This window comes from Spermophilus citellus (genome assembly GCF_964194105.1).
Source record: "Spermophilus citellus genome assembly, chromosome: 5".
Classification (NCBI taxonomy): domain Eukaryota; kingdom Metazoa; phylum Chordata; class Mammalia; order Rodentia; family Sciuridae; genus Spermophilus; species Spermophilus citellus.
The window spans coordinates 81,829,156-81,855,148 of record NC_138186.1 but is presented as its reverse complement, the minus strand read 5'-3'; the positions used below and the strand labels follow the sequence as shown (position 1 = coordinate 81,855,148).

Below are 25,993 nucleotides of genomic sequence, written 5' to 3'. Positions count from 1 at the left end.
CTTCCATCCAAACTTCCTACAGACTTTGCCACCACAGTAAATGGTAACTTGATTCTTCTGACTGCTCAGATGGAAAACACTGAGTACCATCCCTAGCTCCCCTTTCCTCAAGTCAGCAAATCTTAGTGAATCTATCTTCAGTATATATCCAAAATCTGATTTGTACATCTTACCACCTCAAATACCACCATCTAGTATAAGCCATCATCTCTTCTTGTAATATTGCAACACTTCTTCCTGCTTACAGCCTTGCTTTGTTACAGAAATTATAAGGACTAGGGCAATAATTCTTTAGATACTAAAATCAGCTTATTAAATCTTTGTAATCCTCTCCAATGTATTTTAGGTCACTTAAAGTAAAAGCCGAAGTCTTGTCACAGTCTGCCCCTTTCCTCACTCCTTACCTTCCATATCTCCTCTGTCATTAATCTCCCCAGATCATTTCACTCTAGCCATACGGTTGTCCTTGCTGGTCTTTAGACACTTCAAATAGGCTGCTACTGAAGAGGTTTTGCATACTTACTGTTCTCCTATCTGGAATGCTCTTGCCCACAAACCCAGATATCCATAAGCTTCATCTTGTCAATCCTATTTAAAATCACAACTCCCATTTTTATTTTATCTATAGCACTTACCATATAAGACCTACAACATATGCTACTTACTTATACACTGTCTCTCCAGATAGAATGAAAGCTCCCAGAAGATAGAGGTTATTACTATCTTCTTTCAGAATTATCTCCCTTGTGTCTACAAGGAGCATGGATGCATGGGAGACACTCAATATTTGCTGAACTAGTTAATGAATCTGTAATCAGATCTAGTCTATATCTAATATTTCTAAGTTCCAAACTAATAATTTAGGCACTTAGACTGGAAATAAAATGTTGCTTGAGAACAAAGATTCATACAGTAAGATATTTTTTTTTACTTTGGTAATGAATCTTTTTTTTTATTTCCTTTTCTCATTTACAGCAAAGAAAATAAAATACAGAAATTATGAGAACTAGAATTCAACACAATTATATTTAGAGCTCTTGGACTGGAGTAAAGCCTTAGTTTTAAGATTACAGTTATTTTTCCACTATCATAAAAGAATTTGACCTCCAGGGAGTATGTTTGTATGATATACCAGATTCCTAAGAAATGAATAAAACAACTGTAATTCTTAAAAGAGAAAACAATTGACTCAATAAGACTCAAGATAAGTTTTTTTGAAAAGTGCTGCATGAAATTTAACTTTACTGTTCAAATGGCTTTCATTCTTTTCCTTTACTTGTCAGTCTTTCTCAAAACTAAACAAATGCTTTTTAAATTAAGTACTACTCTAAAACTCAGATAGTACTACAAATAACCATTTATCAAACCAATTCTTTTAGGAGGAATAAAACTGTAAAAAAAAAAAAGGCTGACAATATTCGCAGATGAGCATAGTATAAGCACATCTTGAATGAAAGTCTGTTTACAACATTTATCAACATGTACACCAATATATATCTGTTAGCCATTAAAATAAATAGGACATTAAATTGAGTACTTCTCATTGTCATCAGATATATAATATAATATGAAAATAACCATTAGATTTAGATATAAAATACATTGCTTAGGTTAAATAAAACTAAAGTTTTAACCTGAATATTTTACAATATAGCTATCCCAGAAATATTTTCACTAAGGTAGAACCCTCACAACCACCAAACTAAAATAATTGAAGGGGGTGGGGGAGTATAGGGCAAAAGGAGAAGGAAAGGAAGATAAGGGTGAGGGGTAGAGAAAGGAAGAAGAAAGAAAAAAGAACCCACTCCTTATTTTAAATGTTGAAATGTCACATCTACCAAGCCTTTGATGATTACTTTAATATCTCTTTTTCCCCCAAGGAACTCATTACTTATGTTTCAGTGAAGACAGTACTAACTGCATTGGCTCCCTTATTAAAGATTTCCTTTCTGTAGAATTCGGCAAACTAGTCCTACCATTTTCAAATTCAGTTAACAGGTAACTTTTGGTATACTTAAGATAACACCATTATATTCATTTTAAATAAAGATTTCAATTATTTTATATTTTAATTGTGGCTTTCACTGTTTATTACTTACCAAGTCCTAAAAGATCAACAGTGGGCTCTGCAGCTTTTTTAGGGCTGGTACTTTTTTTAGGCTCCAATTGTTGATCTTCTTTCTTCTGCAGCTTTTGAAGTAAACAATTAGATTTATTAATTTTTCTTAAATAAATCAAACAAACCTTTTAATTCCAACTTATTATGCACGTTTTTGGTACAGTTAATATAACAAAGCATATGAACACAGTGAATGAAGCTTAATGCATTTATCATACAAAAAACAAATATGGGTCTGGGGTTGTGGCTTAGTGGTAGAGCGCTTGCCTAGCACGTGTGAGGCCCTGGGTTCAGTTCTCGGCACCACATAAAAATAAATAAATAAAATAAAGGTATTCTGTACGATTACAACTAAAAAATAAATATTAAAAAAAATAGACATGGTATTTTTTTTTCTTTTTTTGTGGTGCTGGGGACTGAACCCAGGACCTTACACATGCTAGGCAAATACTCTATCACTGAGCTACATCCTAAACATGGTTTTTAAATTTGAATGATAGTTCTTATACATTATGACCCCCAAATAGTGGATATACAAATTTAACTCTTAATATAACTGTTCTTAACATTACACCCCTAATGTGTAATTACACGTTTTGAACAAATGCATTTCATATTATTTCCTAGCTACTCTTAATGCACTCCAGTTAGCTGAGGTTGGGGGAGACCTTGGAGTCTTCATGAACACAATAGGAGTCCCATCATCCATACTACTGGAATCACCAATATATCATGAAAAGCCCAATGAAATGTTATTTGATATATTTTCTTCCTGAGTCTATATAATTAGTTACTTTTTCAATATAATATTATTCTAGTTCTCAGAAGCTTAAGTCTTAATTATATATTCCAAACTCTTTCTTTTTCTCAAAAAAAATGTCATATAGGACATGATGAAAAGCACCACAACTACTATGTTCTCAGTTCTGAAATCAATATAAGAAAACAAAACATTTATTCATTTACTCATTCAATTCTCAAACCATTCCTATAAGATCATTTCTACTATTCACTATTTAAAGAATTCAGAACTTAATTGTTTGGGGTGCTGTGTGTGCATGCCATGTGCACACACACATATTTGACACTGGGGATTGAGCTCAGGGGTACTTTACCACTGAGCTACAGACCTTTTTATTTTAGATAGTATCTCACTAAATTGCCTAGTCTGGCTTCAAACTTGTGATTCTCCAGCCTCTCAAGACAGCAGTGGTATGCACCACACAGATATCTATTCTTTAACACCCTTCTTTAAAAAACAAAAACAACAAAAAAAAAAAACTAACCTGTAACTATATGAATTTTCACAGTATCTATTCCTTTAATTTTAAACATCCAGTATAGGTTAAAACTCATCTGCTATAGTTTTGCATGTGAGAGATCCAGGGTTCAATCCCCAGCACCACAAAAACAAACAAACAAACGAACAAATACAAAAATTCCAGGGCTGGTGTTGTGGCTCAGTGGGTACAGAGCTTGCCTAGCACAGGTGAGGCCCTGGGTTCGATACAAAGCATCACGTAAAAATAAATTTAAAAAATAAAGGTATTATGTCCAATTACACCTAAAAAAATAAATAAAAAATTCCAAGGAAAGCATAGTTTGTAGTAACAAAGTAAGCAATTCTTTTCAGCTGATACTTAAACTGCTGAAACTTCCTTCTTTCCCTATCCATCTCCCTTCCTTTCTTCCTTATTTTCTCCACTCATTTACTTGTCAACCTGTGTTATTATAAAAATTCAAATCTAGAATGGAATCTGAGGATCAAGTGGCCACACACATACAAACCTCAAATATAATGGAAATCTCAAATATTCCAGAACAGAATTCTAGCAGCTTTCTTGGAAAGGTGGTAATTGTTCCTATTGTGGGAGTGAGTTTTATGCTTAGTAGATATGTAAAAATCGTAACAGAAGGCTTTAATTGAAAATAAACATATAATCTGGCCAAATTTATTCACTTGGCAAATTAACTGAAGCTCAGATATTAGATGCCAAATAGGAAAAGACTACATCTATTACTTTCTCCTACCCAAATTTGGAATTCTACTTTGGTGTAATTCATTACTAAATCTTCTTCCACAGAAATAAATATGAAACAGACTCCAAATCTGAGTAACTCCTTCCTTGTCACTTTCTGTAGCCTAAGAATCTAGAACAGGGTCCTTCTGACTAAAATGATCTTTCAAAAAATACAAACACGGGTTGGGGATGTGGCTCAAGTGGTAGCGCGCTCGCCTGGCATGCATGCGGCCCGGGTTCGATCCTCAGCACCACATACAAAACAAAGATGTTGTGTCCGCCGAAAACTAAAAAATAAATATTAAAATTCTCTCTCTCTCTCACTCTCTCTTAAAAAAAATACAAACACCAATAATTATAAAATGGTTTTGCCACCAAATTAGAATTACCTTTTAAAATATTACTGAATATGAACTATCCATCATTGTTTGAAAGAAAGAGAAAAAATCAAATCAAACAATGCAGTAGTCTTCCAGTTATTCTGACTCCCACCCCCAGAACTACTACAAAAAATCTGTGAAATCTCTTTCCTCTTAGATGTCCACACCTGTTTTCTAAGAGTTCTCTTCTTACTTAAGAGTCCAATTACATCATCGTTCAAAAGAGTGTTCATCAACCATTTTTCACAACTGCCACATTTTTCACATTTGTATAGTTGTGTAAGATAAGGAGAAACTATAAGGCAATAATAAGGGAATGTCCTAAAACAGTTTTGTCAAACTGCAGGTGTGTCCCACTAGCAGATTTTGGAATCTGTTTTATGAACCACAACTAGAAATTCTAGCATGTTAAAAAAAAATTGAGTGGTGGGTAGGGATAAATAGAAAATAGAGTGCACTATACAGAATAAAGGTTAAGTACATGAATATCTGATGAATATCTGTTTTGCACATCTGCACATACATGTGAGCATAAATCTGGACATTATATATAATGTACTTTTTACCAGAGTGATAGGCTCATGCACTAAAGACAGCCTGCTTCTTTGTTCCTATAATGGGTCACAGTAGGAGTGAAGAATGTCTATGACCTGAACCTTACTAATATGAACCGAGCCGGCTACTCTAGAAGAATTTCAACAATTCAAACATAAATTACCCTTAAAGTTGGCATCTGATAATTTTTCCCACAAATCACAAAAGCAAGAGAATTGATCACTTTAAAAGCTTATACTTGTCCATCTTAAATCTTGCTAAGACAGTAACGAATTCATCCGTGTGTAGCAAAGGCAATTTTGTAGATTACTCCCTCGTGTCTTCAAAGTAATCCAAGTTTAAACTACATATATTAGTGAGAGCTATAAATACTGAACTCAGATAATACTCTACTTCATTCACAAATGTAAACATAAAAAATTAATCTTTTATTTTTTGAAATATTCAAGAATATACCAAAGTACCATTCTATATAGATAAAAGGAATCTCTATAAAATTCCAGAGAGTAATAACTACTTAATCTTTTAGAGCTAAATATCCATAAATACATAAATTTTTATAAAAATTCCTTGAATGATTTTCTAATAAAATGGATAATTCTAAAATTTCAGAGAGAAAGTATTTGTTTTCCTTGTCATAGGATGAGTAATAATATCCAAAAATACAGACTCAGGAATTAAGAAAATTTAACTTATATATTGCCATTATGTGGGTTAAAAAAAAAAAACCTACAATGTGATGGGTACACAGAGACTTGAAATTTTAAAAAATTTAAATAACTAAGTGTTGTGTTTTACTCCATTTTACTAAACATTTAAACCTAAATTATCACCATTAAATTGAGGAACAAAGCCTGTTTCTAAAAACTACTACTTCCAGCCATTAAATCCTGTCCATAGCTAGGGCTGCCCAATACTGCCATATTATAAAAGCTGACAAGATTGCTACTCAGTTTTAACTGAGGAGGAAGATTATAAATGGGCTTAGCTACTAAAAAAAAGGAAGAGACAGCTGAAGTGTTAAATCTCTTTTCTTTGCCACATTGTATAACCCAGCATTTCAAAAATCAAACATTTAATAATTTCAAGCTAAGAACAATTTTCCTATTTCCCCTCATTATAGTATCTGTAGCAACAAGGCAATGCAATGGCTTTTAACCTGGATTTATCAAAAAAGGAGCAGCAGTATCCTGTGCTCATCCTAAAACCCTGTCTCATGGCTACTCTGAAGTCCACTTAGTTTCTACAGCAAAGCATATCTGTGGATTGCTCTTTTTTGTTGTAAGACACTGTATATCACCAATGTTAACATTCAGAAAATTATAAACAAATTTCCAAAATGTATTTCAATTAAACACATTTGTTAACAAATAGTTGTGTAATATATTATTACTTCCTAACAAGTCCTTCTAAAATGAAAACATCTTCAGGATCATGTACAAGTCCTTTTAGAACACAAATCATACTCATGAAATATTTTCTATTAATTTGTACCTTTGTTCCCCAGCATACCAATTCTGTTGTGTCTTACAAAGAAAAATAAGATAAAATTATTTAAGATATATATCTCTCATATAAAAACAAAACCCATAACATCTTGAAGCCAAATATTTAAGAATAAAAGGCCATTTTCTTGTTAGGAATTTTGAGCAGGGATTACTAAGTGTGGTAATACTAAGTCAATATCTTGATGACAACATCTTCCCCACATAACTGATACCCTTTTAATATTTCACATTCAGCTCAGACATGATAAATGATACATACAGAATCATTCTACTTTGAATCCTCCTCCTACTAAAATATCACATAGGGAATTTACCTTTTAATAAGTGAAGAATGCAGTCAACTCTGAGTACATAAAATTGGACAATCTATCATTTACTAAGAAAAATTTTCTGAGGAGCAAGAACATAGGTCTACTTTAGTAAACAATTTTATAAAATATAATTTCCTTAAATTCACTTTAAGCAGATACCTCATTCATATTATTAAAGGTTTTATTAGCAGAAGCTTTACCACACAATCATTTTGTGATTCATAATGCTACTTCACAGAGTATGATCACTTAGCTTGCAAGTCCTACATTTGCCACCATTTCCTACCTCTTTAAATAAAAGACATAATAATCTCTAGAATGAGTTTCACTATTCTTTGTTCAGTTAATGTAGATAACAGCATTAATACTTATTATAGAACTATACAACTTTCTAGGTTTTAGATAAAGTTATTCAAAATTTTCTTTAAAAAATACTAATCTCAAATTATAACATTTATCTATATGAAATTTCCTTTAATATTAATAGAATAAAGGGACATAAATCTATTATGTTCATTTCTCATTTTAAAATCAAGGAAAGTAAAGTCATATGATTTGTCCAAGGGTCTCATACATGGCTGTAGTAACATAGATTAACCTCCTGCTAGGGCTTCTTTTCCTTCACCATGATGCCTTTTGCGAGTCCAGCCTTAAGACCTTTCATTTTGTTTATGCAAATATTCCAAAAATCCAAAAAACTCTGAAATACTTCTGGTCCCAAGCATTTCAGATAAGGGATAGCCAACTTTTATTTACCCAATGCTTAACAACTCATATATATTTTTCTTCCAATGATAAAAAGAGAAACTGCAATAAAGGAATCACAGTCAAGGTACATTGTAAAGACCACATGAAAGGTATAAAATGTTATAAAATTCACAAGTGATGACTCTCATGGAATGAATAGAATTATATGAAGTATAAAGGTAGGGGCATTTACTTTCAGGTATATAGTAAAGATAGGAAGGGGTCCAACATGTCGAAGTTGATAAAGCTACCAGAAGAAGAAAACTGAGTATGGGATAGTGGGAAAGGGACTTAGATGGTGGACATATATCACTAACCTACAGATCTAAGTGAAAAGTAGAATTAGAAGACAAATCCTTACATTTTAATTTTATCTTTATTACTTTATTTGATTTATTTCTACAATATGGAAGGACCTAAATTGCCATCTAGAGCTAGTATTTTAAATAGGCCATCAATTTTCAAAGTGAGTAGTGGAAAACAAAGATATGACTCCTAGGGAAATATGTAGAACGTATGTACTGTACTGATGCAGAAAAATCTGACCAATGAGCAATGCTTTAGGAAGAGTAGCATTCATCTATCATGTCAGTGGAAGTTGAAATTGGGAATGAACTTTCTAATAGTTAGTCAATAACACACAGTTCCCAGAATACTATCTTATCTGTAACATCTCTCTGCTTAAGTCATCATGGCAAATTTAACCTTTATTAAAATTGTTAGTAACAACTCATGAATAATGAATTACTTAAAAGCTTCTGGGCATTACATCATGTATACACTACTGCACAAGTAGAAAAATAATTCAAAGACTGTATCACCACACTGTTTACTCATTTGAATCTCTTAATAAAAATAATTGTCTTACATTCCTACTCTAGATTGGCAGCTAGAACTACTACCTATGTATTTCTCCATGTGTGCTTTCACAACTGACTTATAATATTGTTTAAAACCACTTTATGTGAGAAGTAATCTTGCACATAACTCTACTCTCTGCCTCATTTATTTGTTTAGAATCTTGTTAGTTTCTTTTCTTCTTTATTATTGTTTATATTGTACTTATAGATTTTTTTACATTAAACTTATCTATATAAAGTATATTCTGTTCTTGAATTTAATATTCCTAAATTCTATTTTTAGGGTTCGAATTTAGAACTGCAATCTACATTTTATTTCCCCTAACCTTATAGATATCTTTAATTAAAATTCCTACAGGGCCTAGGGACACTACTGTCCCAAACAAATTTCACTGAGTTAGAGAAATATCAACAATTTACATTAATTTCAGAACTGGAAGGAGCCTTGAAGCTTTTAATCAATTCATTAAGAGATTCATAAAACACCACTGTAACATCTCTCTTCTATACTCATTCTCTAAGGAAATTTGCCAGTGTTATGGAATCATTGGATATGATGACACAGCAAGTCTATATTTAGATAATTCTGAATATTAGAAATCTTCCTTTTCAGCTGACTTTCAATATCCACCACTTATGCACATTCTGCATGCCATGGATGTGAATAAACAAATGGAAGAATGAATGTGTGGCTTCTTAGAAGCCACAGCAGATCATTAATTCATATGAAACCTTTGCTCATCTAAAAGTCTCTGACATATTATACATTTTTAAAAAATTTTATGTTTAAGACCGCCTGAAAAATTTTGTCAAATGATGTCTTAACTAATCTTTATTGCTATGTCATTTAAAAATTAACAAGGTGACATGGATATACTCAGTCAATACAATGTTAGGAAAAAAAAGAGTCTGTGACTAAGCCTGAGAAAAGAGCAGAAAACTCCCAATACACTGGTATAAATTGTATTAACTGGAGTTCTCTGGGACAACTGTCCATTCTGCTCACAATCTACTCTGTTATCAGATCATCAAGCCTACCTGTCTATGTCATGACCACAAGGATACATAAGAATCTAAGAATAGCTCATGTGAGACCAAGTCTATTAATCTGACAGGAGCTATAAGGGAAACCATACAAACAACTAGAGAGTGCTGATAAAATTTTGGGAAAAAGCCGTAAGCCATTAAAAAAAAAAATCCATTTGAATTTTGAAGAGAATCCATGTCAAGTTCAATGATGCTGAATTCATAATTCACTTACATTTCCTTCTAAAAGTCAGACATTTGGCCATTCCTAATCTTGTTGTTCAGTAGTTTGTACAACTTCTCAAAGAATGACCTCTAGTGTTTTATAAATTGGGTCTACAAAGTTCCTCATTATTCAACACAAGCACTGAATGACTACCCTTAATAAAAGTTTCCTTAAAATAACATTTGTCCCACAGTATTTGTGAAGGATTGTTTCAGAATGTCCCTCAGATAACAAAATATCTGGGTGCTCAAATCCCTCAAATAAAATGGCACAGTACTTGCATATAACCTATCCACATTCTGTCTTAAACTTTAAATCTTCTCTAGATTACTTTTAATACTTATTAAAATGTCAATGCTATGCAAATAGATGTTAATACTGTATCACCTAGGGAATAATGGCAAGAAAAATATCTGTAAATGTTCAATACAGCTACTACACACACACACACACACACACACACATATATATAATAATAATAATATGTGTGTGTGTGTGTGTTTTATAGTATTTTCCATCCATGGTTGGTTGAATCTAAGAAAGCAGAAACCACAGATATGAAGGGTTCACTACATGATTTTTTTGGGGGGGAGAATTAAGCAAATAAAGAGCAATTTAAAATCTAAGCCAAATATACAGAGAATCACTTCCATTTGGCTGGCATATAATAACTGCTTCATAAATGACAGCCAGTAGGGGTTTTATAGTTATGTGCCAGGACTAGTAAGCACTGGGTTACAATGATGAATAAAAACTGGCTTGAACACTGAGTTCCACACTTGGATTCACTATTGTTAATCTTGTTTTGCACAGCATTCTGGAGGTTTGCAGTAAAGAAAAATAAGAGTAATTTCTGAAAATTATCACTTACTTATCAATGCAACTATGAAGGAAAACTATTAGTCAGACTCCTCAGTTTTAAGCACAGTTTGGATACTCCCCAGCTGCATGATTTTGAACAAGTCATTTAATATCTCTTAGCAGGTTCAGTTCCATTGTATGCAACCTATGTAGTCCCACAGAGCCCCTGTGCTAAGTTTAGTGTTGAGCTACTACCATCCTGAAATTCTTAATTATTTTATCATTTAATTTGTATTTTGTAAACTAGGAATTAAACCACTCTATGACCTGGCTATTTCACTCCTTGGTATTTATCCAAAAAGAAACAAAAACCAAAACCAGAAATCAGTATACTATAGTGATACAGCCACTTCAATGTTTATAACACTAGAATTCACAACAGCCAAATTATACAATCAGCCCAGTTGCCCCTCGATAGATAAATGGATTAAGAAAATGTGGTATATATACACAATGAAGTTTTACTCAGCCATAAAAAAATAAAATTATGACATTTACTGATAAATGGATGTAAATGTAGAACATCATGCTAAGTGAAATAAGCCAGACTCAGAAAATCAAGGGCTGAATGTTTTCTCTCATGTGGCAGCTAGAGTAAAAAAGGGAAAAGTGGGGCAGGGTGCATGGATTGGATATCATAAAGTCATGGGAAAGATCTGTGGAGTAGAAGAAGATTGAGAAGAAGGGAGAAGGAATGGGAAACAGTAGGAAATGTGGAATGAATTTAACAAAATATAGATTTTTAACAAAACATAGAACGGGCAATTTCAACTTTATGTATATGTAGAAAGCGCCAATAAAAAATAAACAAATAAATGAGTGACAGGAAGATCAATAGAGAAAGGAGAATAGAGGAGGGAGACAGGAAGGGAAAGAGGAGGAGGGAGGATGGGGGACTGAATGGAGTAAATCAACTTCCATGCATGTATGACTTTGTCAAAATGAATCCAATTACTATGTACAACTACAATACTCTAATAAAATAATTAAATAAATAAATAAAATATGAATTTTGTAAATATAATGGGCCAATGGGATTTAAGGTTAAGCATAGGAGGTAAGTGCAGTATGTGCATCTCCACCAGTCTTTGTTGTCCATTTGTACATCATGTTCACCAAGCTCCATGGGCACAGAATTGCAATGAGAGATTCTTATGGTTTGGATCTTGAATGCCCCCCAAAGCTCATGTGTTGAAGGCTTAGTACCCCATGCACAGCACTCTTCAGAGATAAGATTTCTGGTAAGGATAAGACTGGTTAAGGACTGACTTCATGAATGAATGAATCCATCTGTGGATTCAGAGCTTAATTTGATATTGAGTGATAAACTTTAGGAGGTGGAACCTAGTTGGAGGAAACAGGTCACTGGGATCATGCCCTTGAAGAGAATATTTGTCCCCAGTCTTTCTCTTTCTCACCCCTGTCCCCCATTTCTCTCTTCCCTTTCCTAGCCACCATGAGGTGAGCAGCACCGATCTACCATGTGCTCCCAGTCATAATGTTCTGCTTCACCACAGTTTAAAAGCAAGAGTCAGCCAAACATGGACTAAAACTCTTGAGCCAAAATAAATCTTTCCTACAGTTGATTTCTCTGACACATTGTGTCAGAGTGATGCAAAGCTAACATAGACTCCTAGTTTATATGAGGTTAAGTTTATTAGCTATTTAACAGGATAAGTAGGGATCCTGACAGTTCCAAGAAATCATGCTTTCTGTTCCAACCAAATCATGCTACAAAAGCAGAAAGGAGATTATAGCATTCTAAAGAAGAAGAAAAACCAAAAAATTCTCTCACTCATGTTATTTCCCTATAACTAGCCAACAATATAAGTAAAAATGACATCAGAAAAGGAAGAGAAAGGGCAACCAACAGTGAACCAAAGGTAAAAGAGCTGAAAGAATAGGTATGTATCAAGAAGTAAAATTAAAACAGTAGAATTAGCTGGGTGTGGTGGTGCATGCCTATAATCCTAGCAGCTAAGGAGGTTGAGGCAGGAGGATATTAAGTTCAAAGACAGCCTTAGAAACTTAGCAAAGCCCTAAGCAACTTAGCAAGACCCTGTCTCAAAATTAAAAAAAAAAAAAAAAAAGGTGGAGATGTGGTTCAGTAGTTAAATGCCCCTGGGTTCAATCCTGGGTATCAAAAACAATAAATAAATAAACAAACAAACAAGACAAACAAACAAACAAAAAGAACAGTAGAGTTAATTTTGTGCACATTCCCACTGTTCTTGTAAGAACAAAACACACACATGCAAACTAAGAATACAAACTGTATAATTTTGGTGATTCTATATGCGAGTTATACAATTTTATATTTCCAATTGAAACTTACACTACACAATATAAAAATTAATGAGAAGTTCATATTAAAGTTGAAATTTTCTCTTTTCTCTGAACAACATTAACAAAGATATCTTGACAAATTAAGAAACTCTAGAAGAAAGGGAAAAGCTTTATATTTTAGTATATTCAATGACACCTTTTTCCTGTTTTTTGAACAATGAGTCTCTGATTTTCACTTTATACTGGGTCCTCTACTAAATTACATAGCTGGCACAATTAATGACCATCAATTTCAGATCAATAAAACAACAATAATATTATCTGTTGTACTGACCTCATGCTTGCTGAAATAATAATTAAGATAAATATTACGAGACTTCCAGTTTCTGGTCCACCACATAAGGAGCCTACAAATCACCATTCTGTTTTAACAAGTTAAAAGCTGAACAAATTGAAAAATGAACTGCTCTTTTTAGATCCATCAGAGAAGTGAGGTCACAAGGCAATCTGTAGCAGATACACAATCTGAGGCAGATACACAGAAGCAAAACTTGTAGAATCAGAGACCCACTACAAAGACAAGAAAACCTGAACTGTAGTTGATAGATTGCTGGAGGTGTGGACAAGCCTGAGAGATAAAAAACTCCAGTCACCCAGGGGCATCCTCATCCTTTTAATTTTACTGTCGGGAGCTAACAAGGTTCTCACAATGAAGATGGGAGGAAAAACCTGTATAGCTTCTGGAAAGAAAAATGAAAAGGAACTATTTTGAAATGTGACTGGTCTTAACATGCCATGCTTTCAAGAGAAACTATTTTACTAAAGCCTAACCTTACCTAGGGAAAGGAAATATCCAATTCCAGCCCCCTACAGTTATCCTGTTTCACCTGAAGGGATGCAGGACAGAGGCACTTATAAAGTTCATGGCCCAAGGACATAGGTTCACTAAAAGACTGAGACTAATCTAAGCTGAGGACTATAGAATACTTCTCCTTTCCCATTCCATATTTCCATATTATTATTAAACTACTATTTACTGAGTTCCTTTCACCAAGTACACTATGTCTAGCTTTCAACAAAGGATTACCAGCCATATTTACCCACTAAAAGAACACACACACACACACACACACACACACACACACACACAATTTGAAGACACAGACCAAACATCAGAACTGGACTCAAAGGTATCAGACCATGAATTTAAAACAGATAAAGTTAATAAGCTACAGGCTGTGATGAAAAAAGCACAGAATATGCAAGGGCAGATGAGTAATGTAAGCAGATATGGAAATTCTAAGGTAGAATCAAAAGGAAGTACCAGAGATCAAAAAAGCTGAAGAATGCCTTTGATGGGCTCATTAGTAGACAGGGCACAACTTAGGAAAAAAAATCTCTGAGCTTCAGGATATGTCACTAGAAACTTCCAAAAGAGAAAAGCCAAGAAAAAAGAAAGCAACAGCAAAACAATAATAATAAGAAGAGGAGCTTATGGGACAATTAAAAACGTTTAACATATATGTAATGAGAATATCAGAAGGAAAAGAGAGAATAGAACCAGAATAGAACCAAAGAAATATCTGAAGAGATATGACAGAAATTCCCCTACATTAATCTTGAACACCCAAATCACAGATTCAAGAAGTTCAGAGAACACCAAGCAGGACAAATGCTCCCCAACCAAAAAAAAAAAAAAAACAAAAAACAAAAACAAAAACAAAAACAAAAACTACACCTAAGCATATTATATTCAAATTGCAGAAAATCAAGATAAAGAAAAAAAAAAATCTTGAAAGAAGCCAGAGGAAAACAAATGCTTTACTCATAATAGAAGAAAAAGATAAGAACATCCAACTTCCCAGAAACCATGAGAATAAGAAGACAGAGCAGAGTGAAACTGCTGAAGTGTTGAGAGGGGAAAAAAAAAAAAAAAAAAAACCCAACCAACTTAGAATCCTATTATCCTGCAAAATTATCCTTCAAAAGTGAAAAGGAAATAAAGACTTTATCTGACAAAACTTAATGGAATAATATGCTGTCCGTATACCTATCTTGCAAAAACTAAAAAAAGTCAAATAAGTTCTTCAGAGAGAGGAAAATGATACAGGTCAGAAGTTCAGATCAACATAAAGATAGGAAAAGCATTAAAGAATAAGTAAAGGTAAAACATTACAACTATAAAATGAAAAACACTAATTTAATTCCTCCTTTTCTCTTTCCTTACTAGTATCTCAGAATCTCATGACTTTATGTATCATGTATCAGATTTCACTAACCACATCACAGCTCTACTAAACTCATTTAAGTAGCACTTTTACAATGTCTGTTTCATCCTTTTATTCCTTTACAATCAGGCTGTAAATGCTCTAGAACAGTAGTCACTTATTACCAGGTCATAGGACACAGTTTCATCCTTTCACTCTTTACATATTCTATCTTAACAGAAGTTCAGTCTCAAAAACCAATCAATTCTCAAACAGAGACTGTTTCTCAATATAATGTTCTTGGTTTTAACAACAAAATATTTAATAATCAATAAAAAATAAAATCACAGCAAAGAAAAACTAGTCTATCTATATCAGAATGTTCTTTTAAATAGTTATAAACATTGATTCTTAGTGTGTCTAAATTTATGATTATTCTAGTGATTTGGTAAGAAATCAACTCAATGATATAATTTAATATTACTATAACACAACTACAATAATAACCAATACAACCATAATAATAACTTATATTTATGTAGTTTCCATGTTCACAAAACTCACATTTTTGCTTTTTACTTTTATTAGTTAATGATAATCTAACAGTCCCATTAATATAAGAGTTTGGAGACTGTGCTCTTGCTGACAGATCACCATGAGTTAAAGTAGAACACTGTTACTACAATTATTATTATCATAACTCCTCCAACCACAAACACTAGTACTATTACTTCTTTCACTCCCCACCCCTATTAGCATTCAACAAAACTCTCCTTTCCTCCTCAATAATGGAAATTCTCCATGAAACTTAGTTGCAGCTATTTCAGAATAATACAGTGACTTTTTAAAAATACTTACTTCCAGTCTTTTGCTTTCTTTTTAAACTAAAGGAAAATGTAGATGACTTTAAGCTCAAATCTCCTGGTTATGCTAGAGAAATATGGCTCTCAGATTAAAGATGTTATATAGAAGTTTAAAGAAAAACTTCCAAGGCAATTGAGTACCTTATACAAGTTATATAATTCACCAATTATCAATGAACTAATGAATGTGAAGAATTATGGTTCCAATATCCAAGACAAAAATAATAGATACCACATATTTCCTGCAGGGTTTGGGTTAGCATAGTCAACTGATTAAAAGAAAATAACACCTGTTTTTAGAAGGTGTATAGTAGAGGATGGGTGCAATTTCTAGTTGCTCTGTGGCTAGGAGTTCAAGTAGCAGGAATACTGCTTCTCAGTGCAATGGTGACAGAAAGAATACACTAAAGTTCAATATCAAAATCACAGAGACACATTGTTCAGGAGCTTTGAACATAGGTCAGTAAAGAATACCTTGAGAATCCAGCCAACAATGCCATAGGACCAATTTATCATGGAAGGGAGAGGTAACCCAGACAGAAACAAAATCTATGAAAAAAAAAAAAGGCACAGGGGAACCTAGGGAACAGACAGGGAATCAATTTAAATGATCCACAGCAACCTAGTCTGAGAAGTGCTCCATGCTTCTCAGATGGAAAGTGAAGAGCTTTCAGGAAGTAATCTTGTAATGAACCCATAGCAGGGAGCCCAGGAGTTCTTAAAGAGCATGTGGGCTGCCCAGGTGCCAGTGAGATCTAGAGTTCAGCTGAGGGGGGCACAAATGAGGCAGGCACAAAAGAGACTGCAACTAAGGGGACTCAGGCCAGGAATACAGAAAAGAGTGCAGCTTACTACTATCCCTATGAACTTAGCATCTTATGGGATTAACCCATAAGAACACAGAAACTAGAGAGGTGAGCACATTTGTGCTAAGGGTTTTATCCTTGAAAGAATACATTTGTGGATTGCGGAGTGTGCAAGACCAACTTCTGTTGGTCACTCTACCCTAGAAGTGCAGTTCTTGGGAAGCCTCTAAGACCCAGATGCCCAGCAGTGATTGGCATCTGCCCAGCAAAAGGATGTGTGGAGCTATTCTGTCTAGAGCAGATACCTCACAACAAAGTTCCAAAGGTTGGATCGATCTTAATCCTAGCCTCTGTAACTTCACATTCAGAAATCTTCATCAACCCTGCCCTGGGAATGCATCTACCTAGGTTGCAGGAACAAAACCCCAATTTTTACTAATTCTCATTCTGTTCTACTTAAAACTATTGAGAAGGGAACCCTAGAGCTACTACAACTAGTTTCATCCCAGACCACTCCAACTCGCAATTTAGCAACTCAAAGAAGATGGTTTTAATAAACCCTGGCCCTTGGTCTCACTAAAGGGTACATAACCCAAGAAGAAACAAAGGAGGACAGTGTAGCATGGGCAGTGAACACCCATTCTTGTTAACAATTTTGACCATGCTGGCAGAGATAATTCCTTCATTTTTCATGAAGTTTTTTTTTCTTTTCTTATTCCTTTCTTCTCTCATTTTTTTCCCATCAAGTGTGAATGTGTATATGTATGTATTCTAGCTGTGTTGACTGGATCATGGATTACACACACACACACACACACACACACACACACACACACACACAATTTTTTGTCTTCATTTTTTTTACTTTACCCATTTGTTATTTTGCCTAGTTTTGACTTCAGAGGATTAGGGAGTTTTGTTTAATTAGCACTGTACATATCATAGTGTTCACCATTTATTCTAATGCTACATATTGATCTCTAGTTGTTGCTGTTGTTTCCCTTTCTTCAGAGAGGGTCTGAGAAGCAGCTATGAGTGCACAAGGTAGAGACTCTACAGCTAAACTATACACACATCTCAAAGTAACAGCACATTTTCCTCCACAAACTAACTAAACCCTCTCGAATTTCAACAGTACTTCAACTCAAAGAATAGGGAAAGAAAAAAAAGAAAAACAAAATAAATTATTAGGTCCCAAGTAGGAACAACTAGAGGGGAATGTTAGGTCTCACTTTTAGACACCTACTCCATAACAAAATCAGAGAAAGATTTAAAAATGATGGCTCAGAAGAACCCACAGTGTTACAACAGCAGCTCTGGAAGAGTGAATCAAATTATTAGTTCTGCAGTGGCAAACTGAGAGGCAATGGCTGTAGGAACTAAGACTTGTTTTGATTACCCTGAGCCTATATGTTGAAGTTAAGAGATAACAATAATAGAGGACTTACTACAAAAGAGATAATGACTGCACACCAAAGAATGTCCTCATGAAAGAGGAAGAGGGATCCATCTCAACAGATGAACACAAGTCCAAGACCTCTAAAGACACAAGGAAACTAGCAAACAAATCTCTCCCCAAAAGTTAAAATCTTCCAACAAAGGAACATCCAGACATGGACGGGAATGAAATTCTAGAGAAAGATATTTAAAAATCGATTATTAAAAGGTTTATAATAAGCTAAAAGAAGATCTAAGGAACAAAATAAGACAGTAATTACAGGAGATGAAAAACCATATCAATAGAGATTCTGAAAAGAAACCAATCAGAACTGCTAGAAATGAAAGACACAATAAATCAAATAAAAAATTCACTTGAAAGTATCACTAACAGACTAGATTACATATAAAACAGAACTTAATTCCTTGAAGACAGGGTATTTGAGCTGAATTCTCAGCACACAGTAAAGAAAAAAATAAAATTCTATGATCAGAACATACAAGCACTCTGACACAACATTAAGAAACCAAACTTGAGATTCATTGGGATAGAAGAAGGTATAGGAATATAGGCTAATGCATAAGAACCTTTTCAGTGAAATAACATCAGAAAAATTTTCAAACCTTAGGAATGAGATGGACATCCACATACAAGATGCATGTAGAACCCCAAAGAAACAAGATAAAACTAGAACTTCTCTAAGAAACTTCATAATCAATATGCCTATCCTAGAGAAGAAGGATAGAATGTAAAAGCCCCAAGGAAAATGTCAAATCACATTTAAAAGTAGACCAATAAGACTTAATTCAGACTTCTCAACTCAGACCCTAAAAGTCAGAAGGCTTTGAAATGAGATAATTCAAGCTCTGGGGGAAAAAAAATTGTCAACCAACAGCGAAGCTACCAACGAGAACTGAAAAGGAAATTAAAAACTAACCTTCACTACAGAAAATAAACAAACCCCAGAACTCTCAAATGGATGAAACACTTCAGATAAACAATTAGGCAAATAAAAATCAAGAATGAATTAAATTCATAAAACAATCAAAATGACTGGAAATCTCTTCAGAATAATTCTGAAAGTAAATGGTCTCAACACTCCAATAAAAGACGCAGACCTGAAGAATAGATTTAAAAGATTTAGAGACCCAACCATATGCCATTTGCAAGAGACTCACAGGCAAACATATCCCCAGACCGAAAGTAAAACAAAGAAAAGACTTATTCCATGAAAATGGAGTCTGGAAACAATAAGAAGTAGGTATTCTCATATCTGACAAAGCAGAATTCAAGCAAAAAATAATCAAAAAAGATAAGGAAGGCCACTACATACTGTTAAAAGGAACAATCCAACTAGAAGATATAAAAATAGCAAATATTTATGCCCCAAATGTCTATGCACCTAATTACATAAAACAAATACTTCCTAACTTTACTTAGTTCCCAGACTGACACCAATACAAAAATAACCGGTGATTTCAAAATAACCCTCAACAAGAGACAAGTCATCCAGACAAAATTCAATATACTTCTGACCTAAATGATACTATAAATCAAATGGACCTAATAAATATTTACAAAATATTTCACCCAACAGCTGAATACTTTCTTTTCAGTAGCCCATGATGGAACCTTTTCCAAATAGACTATATTTTAGAACACAAAGCAAGTCTTAACAAATCCAAAAAAATTTAAAAAATCAATTTTATCCCATGCATCTTATCATATCATAGTGGACTGAAATTAGAAATCAACAAGAAAAAAACTTATAGAATCCACATAAAGATTGAACAATACTCTTTCAAATAAGGAATGAATCATAAAAGAAATGAGAGGAGAGATTTAAAAAAAAAATTCCTAGAATCAAACAAAAACAGCAATACAACATACTAAAATCTCTGGGATACCATAAAGGCACTATTAAGAGAAAAATTTATGTATTAAGTGCCAATGTTTAAAAAGAAAAAAAATTAAGTTCCCAAATAAATTCCCAAATAAACAATCAAATGCTATCTCAAGGCTCTAGAAAAGCAGGAACAAATGAATTCCAAAACCAATAGAAGACTGGATATATAATTAAGATCAGAGCCAAAATTAATGAAATAAAAAATTTAAAAATATAAAGGATCAATGCAACAAAGAATAAGCTCTTTGAAAAGATAAACAAAATTGATAAACCCCTAGAAAAAAACTAACTAAAAGAATGAAACAGAAGACCCAAATTAACAAAATTAGAGATAAAAAGGAGATATCACCACAGGCACCTGTTTTTTAAAAAAACCTTTGGGAGAAATATAGAATTTATTATTTTAGATAAGCATATATTTCTTCTATAATTGAAATAATACAAAACCATTAATATCATGTTTAATTGCTGTTCTGATTTTTGTTTTCCAATTATTGATTAAATTGTTTCTTTACAATATTGATCTTACCATTTCTGGTGCTGTAATTGCTTTCATAGATATTGCTAAATTTTTTCCACTGGCCTATTTTTCTGTTTTTAAGATTTTTGTCTTTGTTTTAATGGTTTTCTGAGATATTTTTCTTTTTAATTTTTTTTTTTGGGGGGAAGGGAATACTGGGGATTGAACTCAGGGGCTCCCAGACACTGAGCTACATCCCCAGACCTATTTTGTATTTTATTTAGTGACAAGGTCTCGCTGAATTGCTTAGTGCCTTTTGCTAAGGTTGGCTTTGAACTCGTGATCTTCCTTCCTCAGCCTCCTGAGCTGCTGGGGTTACAGGTGCACCACCCACAATTGGCTACTTTTTAATTTTTTATTAGTTCTTTTTAATTATACATGATAATAGACTTTATTTTGATATAATTATAAGGCATGGAATATAATTTGTTCTAATTCAGTCCCCAGTACTTCCACTTCCCCACCCTTCATCCCAATTCATGTTCACTTCCCTTTACTCTACTAATCTCTCTACTATTTACTTATACTTTTTTTTTTAATATTGTCTTGTGGATATAAATGATCGTGAGTTTCACTGTGGTACATTCATATGTGTACACACGAATTTTAGGTCAGATTTATTCCACTGTCTTTCCTTATCCTATCCCTCCTCCCTGTACTTCATTCCCCTTTGTCTACTCCACTGATCTTTCTTTCATTGTTCTTTATTCACCACCCCCTACCCCATTTTGGATTAGCTTTTGCATATCAGAGAAAACATTCAAACTTTGACATTTTGGGACTGGCTGTTTTTACTTAGTATGATAGTCTCTAGTTCCATCCATTTATTGGCAAATGACATAAAGTCATTCTTCTTCATGGCTGATTAATACTACACTGTGTGTATATGCCACATTTTCTTTATCCATTCATCTGTTGAAGGGCATCTGTGTTGGCTCCATAGCTTAGCTATTGTGAATTGTGCTGCTATAAACATTGATGTGGCTGCATTTCTGTAGTATACTGATTTTAAATCCTTTGGATACATATGAAGGAAGAATGGGATGCCAGTTCCATTCTTAATTTTTTGAGGAATCTCCATAATTCTTTCCAGAGTGCTTACACCAATTTGAAGTCACACCAACAGGTATGAGTGTGCCCTTTTCCCCACATCATCACTAATATTTATTCTTGTATTCTTGAGAATTGCCATTCTGACTGAAGTGAGATGAATTATCAGTGTAGCTTTAATTGCATTTCTCTAATTGTTAGAGATGTTGAACATTTTTTCATATATTTGTTGACCATTCATATTTCTTCTTTTAAGAAGTTTCTGTTTAGTTCCTTTGCCTGTTAACTGATTGGGTTATTTGTTTTTTGGGTTAGTGTTAATTTTTTTGAGTTCTTTGTATATCCTGAATAGTAACACCCTGAGGAACAAGTGGCAAGATTTTATCCCATTCTGTAGGCTCTCTCTTCATGCTCTTGATTGTTTCCTTTGCTGTGAAGAAGGTTTTTAATTTGATGCTGTCCCATTTATTGATTTTTAAATTTTACTTCTTGCACTTAAGGAATCTTGCTAAGGAGGCTGGTTCTTGAGCTGACATGGTGGAGTGTTGGGCCTACATTTCTTCTAACAGGTGCAGGGTTTATGGTATAATACTGAGGTCTTTGATCCACTTTGTGCTTAGTTTTTGTAGGGTAAGAGATAGGGGTTAAATTTCATTCTATGACTAGTATCCTTGATGAACATAAATGCAAAATTCTTAATAAAATATTGGCAAACAGCATACAAAAGCACACTAAAAAGACAGCACTTGATGATCAAGTGGGTTTCGTCCTGAGAATGCAAGTTTTGTTCAACATATGCATATCAATAAATATAATTCACCACATAAATAGACTTAAAAAAGATAAAAATCACATTATTAACTCAATAGATGCAGAAAAAGCATTTGACAAAAGTACAACAACCATTCATGTTCAAAACACTAGAAAAACTAGGGACAGAAGGAACTTACCTGAATATTGTAAAGGCTATATACACAAACCAAGGCCAGCATGATTATGAATGCAGAAAAACTGAAAGCATTTCCTCTAAAAAAACAGGAACAAGATAAGGATGCCCATTTTCACCAATCCTATTCAACATAGTCCTTGAAACTCTAGCCAGAGCAATTAAGCAAGAGAAGAAAATAAAAGGATATAAACAGGAAAAGAAGAGCTCAAATTATCTATTTGCTCATGACATGATTCCATATTTAAAAGATCCAGAAAATGCCACCAGAAGACTTCTAGAACTCATAAATGAATTCAGCAAAGTAGCAGGATACAAAATCAACACCCATAAATCAATCATGTTTGCATACCCCAATAACAGAACTGTTGGAAAACAAATTAGAAAAACTATCCCTTAAAAATAGCCTCAATCCAGGCACAGTGGCACACACCTATAATCCCAATGGCTCCAGAGGCTGAGGCAGGAAGATCAAAAGTTCAAAGCAAGGCTCAGTGAGGGCAAGGCACTAAGCAACTCAATGAGACCCTGTCTCTAAATAAAATACAATAGGGCTGGGGATGTGGCTAAGTGATTGAGTGCCCCTGAGTCCAATCCCCAGTAACAAACAAACAAACAAACAACAAAAAATAGCCTCAAAAAAAAAAAAAAAACATGGGGATAAATCTAATAAAAGAGGTAAAGGATATCTACAATGAAAACTATAGAACACTAAAGAATGAAATTTTAGAAGATGGAAAGGCTTCCCATGTTCTTGGATAGGCAGAATTAATATTGCCAAAATGGCCACACTACCAAAAGCACTATACAGATTCAATGTAATTCCTATCAAAATTCCAACAACGTTCTTCACAGAAATAGAAAAGGCAGTCACGAAATTCATTTGAAAAAAATAAGAGACCTAGAATGGGAAAAGCAATCCTTAGCAAGAAAAGCAAAGCAGAAAGCATCACAATACTGGTCCTATTTCTTGGTTTGACCAAGCCCCAGAACCCTAGACTTCTGTATTCAATTGCTTATCTATGTAAGCAAAGAGACTGAGAACAACTTTGAATTATGTGTTTAAGTTGGGTCTTTCTAAGAAGTCACCCAAGAGAAAATCATGGTGAGTACCACAGAAAAAGCTAATGGTGCAAGGGTCTTGAGATCATAATAAGCATGACATATTTTAGCAACACAAAAAAGGGATGGCTGGTAGAATGAACAAGGGAAAAAAATGAAAAATGTGAAGTCAGACACATAGTGTATGGATTCACTGTGTATGGCAATGGAAAGCCATTGGGAAGTACGAAGAAAGAATGTAACATGACCTGACTTACCTTTACACAGAAAACTCTGAAGGAGGTGGGGGCAGGATGTGAGAACAGGAGGGTAATTGCAAAGATCCAGGAAAGAAATAAAGGTGTGCTACTTTAGGGTGGTAATAGTGAAGATGGAGAGAGGTATAGTTATGAAGACTGACTAAAGGAAGTAATGGTGGTAGGGAAGGAAAGATAAATATAGGTCAACTTGGATTTTTGCCTTGAGCAACTAAGTGAAGCTGGGGAGTGATATTGGGGGGAAGGGAGCAGCTGAGAGAAAATATCAAGAGTTCTGTTGTGGCCATGTTCAGTCTAAGACATATATTATGTGGATATGGACACACGGGCAACTAAATATACAAGGCCAAGGTTCTGGGGCTGGATCAAGCAAAGAAATACAGATTTAGAAGCCAGCTATGGGAGCTGTTAAGCACCCGTAGGCAGAGAAAAGGTACCCAAAAAGGGAGCCCAGCACTGAACTAGAGTCCTAAAATATTTTGAGGTCTGGCAGTGAATACAGAGCCAGCAAAGAATAGAAGGAACAGCTAATGAAGTGAAAATAAAACCAGAAAAATGGGATCCCTGGAAACCAAGAAAAAAACTACTTTATGAAGCAGAATGTGGCCATCCATATAAAAAACTAATGAAAAGAAAGACAAAAACAGAAAAATCCAATGGGTTTGATAACAGGAAAATAATTGGTGACCTTGACTTTAAGGAGCCTCAGGAGAAGGTGTTGGAACTGGAGGAGCATGGAATGAGGAGAAAGCCTTGAATTAGAAAGTATAAACAATGATTAGAGAAGACTCTTTCAAAAAGGGTAGTGGCTGGAGATGATACTAATGGGAGATCACAGATTAGGATAATTTGGTGGGGAAGGAAGGAATTGAAGAAAGAACAGGTAATCACAGACTTGAAGGTGTGAGGCAAATTACCCAGAGCCCAGTTGGAGCCACTGATCAATGACAGGGGTAGCCTTGCCCATTTCATCAGAAGGAAAGATAGTGCACAATGCAGGCAGGCTGATTGTTTCAGGGTAGGGAGAATGAGGTAGTTCCTTGTAGCTGCTATCTTCTCAACCTGAAAAACATTATTAAAATAGGTAATATGTTTATATAGAGAAAAAAGGCATAAAAAAACTCTTCAGAAGAATAGAAAGCAAACCTATTAGGAAAGTGGAATAAAACTATAAGCAACATTCAATGCCCATTTGTGATGTGTAGCCACAAAGTGATAGTGAAACCAGTAAGCAGACAGAGAGATTTTTGGCTCAATTGAGGGTATGGAACAGAATGATAATTGAGTTGAATCGGTTCTTGCCAGAAAGGAGTACCGTTGAGGGAGAGCACGTTATTCAGAAGGAAATAAGGAGACTGCAATTGCGGAATTTTGGTTAAGTCAGAAGAACTATTTAAAACATTCTAGTTTGAGATAAAAATAATCTCAATACCTTAAGGAATTTCTTCTTTTTCAATTGTTAAGTCATTTATCAGATTTTTGACAATAGCACTGAGTGTAAATAGAGTAGTTTTCCAACATTATTTACTTGAAGTCTTTTCATGTTATTATGACACTGAACTATACTGACTGGACAGTGAAAATTTTAATAACGTCTTCCTGCATGCAATGATTAGTATGCATGTCGAAACATAAGAATGGTTTGAATAAGTCCCCCAAAGGTTCATTCATTAAAGGCTTGGCTCATGATTCTATGAGTCCTACTAGAAGGTCTTCTGGTACATAGGGCCATGCCATGGAAGGGGAATACCTTTGTTCCTAGAATCTTTTTTTCTCTCTTTTCCCATCCCAGCCATGAGGTGAGTAGTTTTGCTCCAGCATGTATCCTTTACCATGATGTGCTGCTCATCATAGGACCAAAAGCAACAGTGCCAGTCAACCTTGGGTTGAAATCACTAAAACTGTGAGCCAAAATAAACCTTTCCTTTTAAAAAGTTCATTATCTTAAGTATTTATTACGGTAACAAAAACCTGCCTAACATAGGTATGGTATGAAAATGTCATTGCAAGAAAGATCAACTAAAATCAAATGAAGCAT

The 25,993-nt window shown here is 34.2% G+C and overlaps 1 protein-coding gene across 2 annotated transcripts in view; it reads right to left on the bottom strand.

Moving 5' to 3' along the window:
• SMAP1 (small ArfGAP 1) overlaps positions 1–25,993 on the bottom strand; it is a 189,963-nt gene that overhangs the window by 27,217 nt on the left and 136,753 nt on the right. For both annotated transcript variants that reach the window (XM_081293996.1, XM_081293997.1), the window contains one exon: positions 2,100–2,190. In XM_081293996.1, the coding sequence (XP_081150122.1) occupies positions 2,100–2,190 (91 nt within the window). The remainder of the gene's footprint in view (positions 1–2,099; positions 2,191–25,993) is intronic.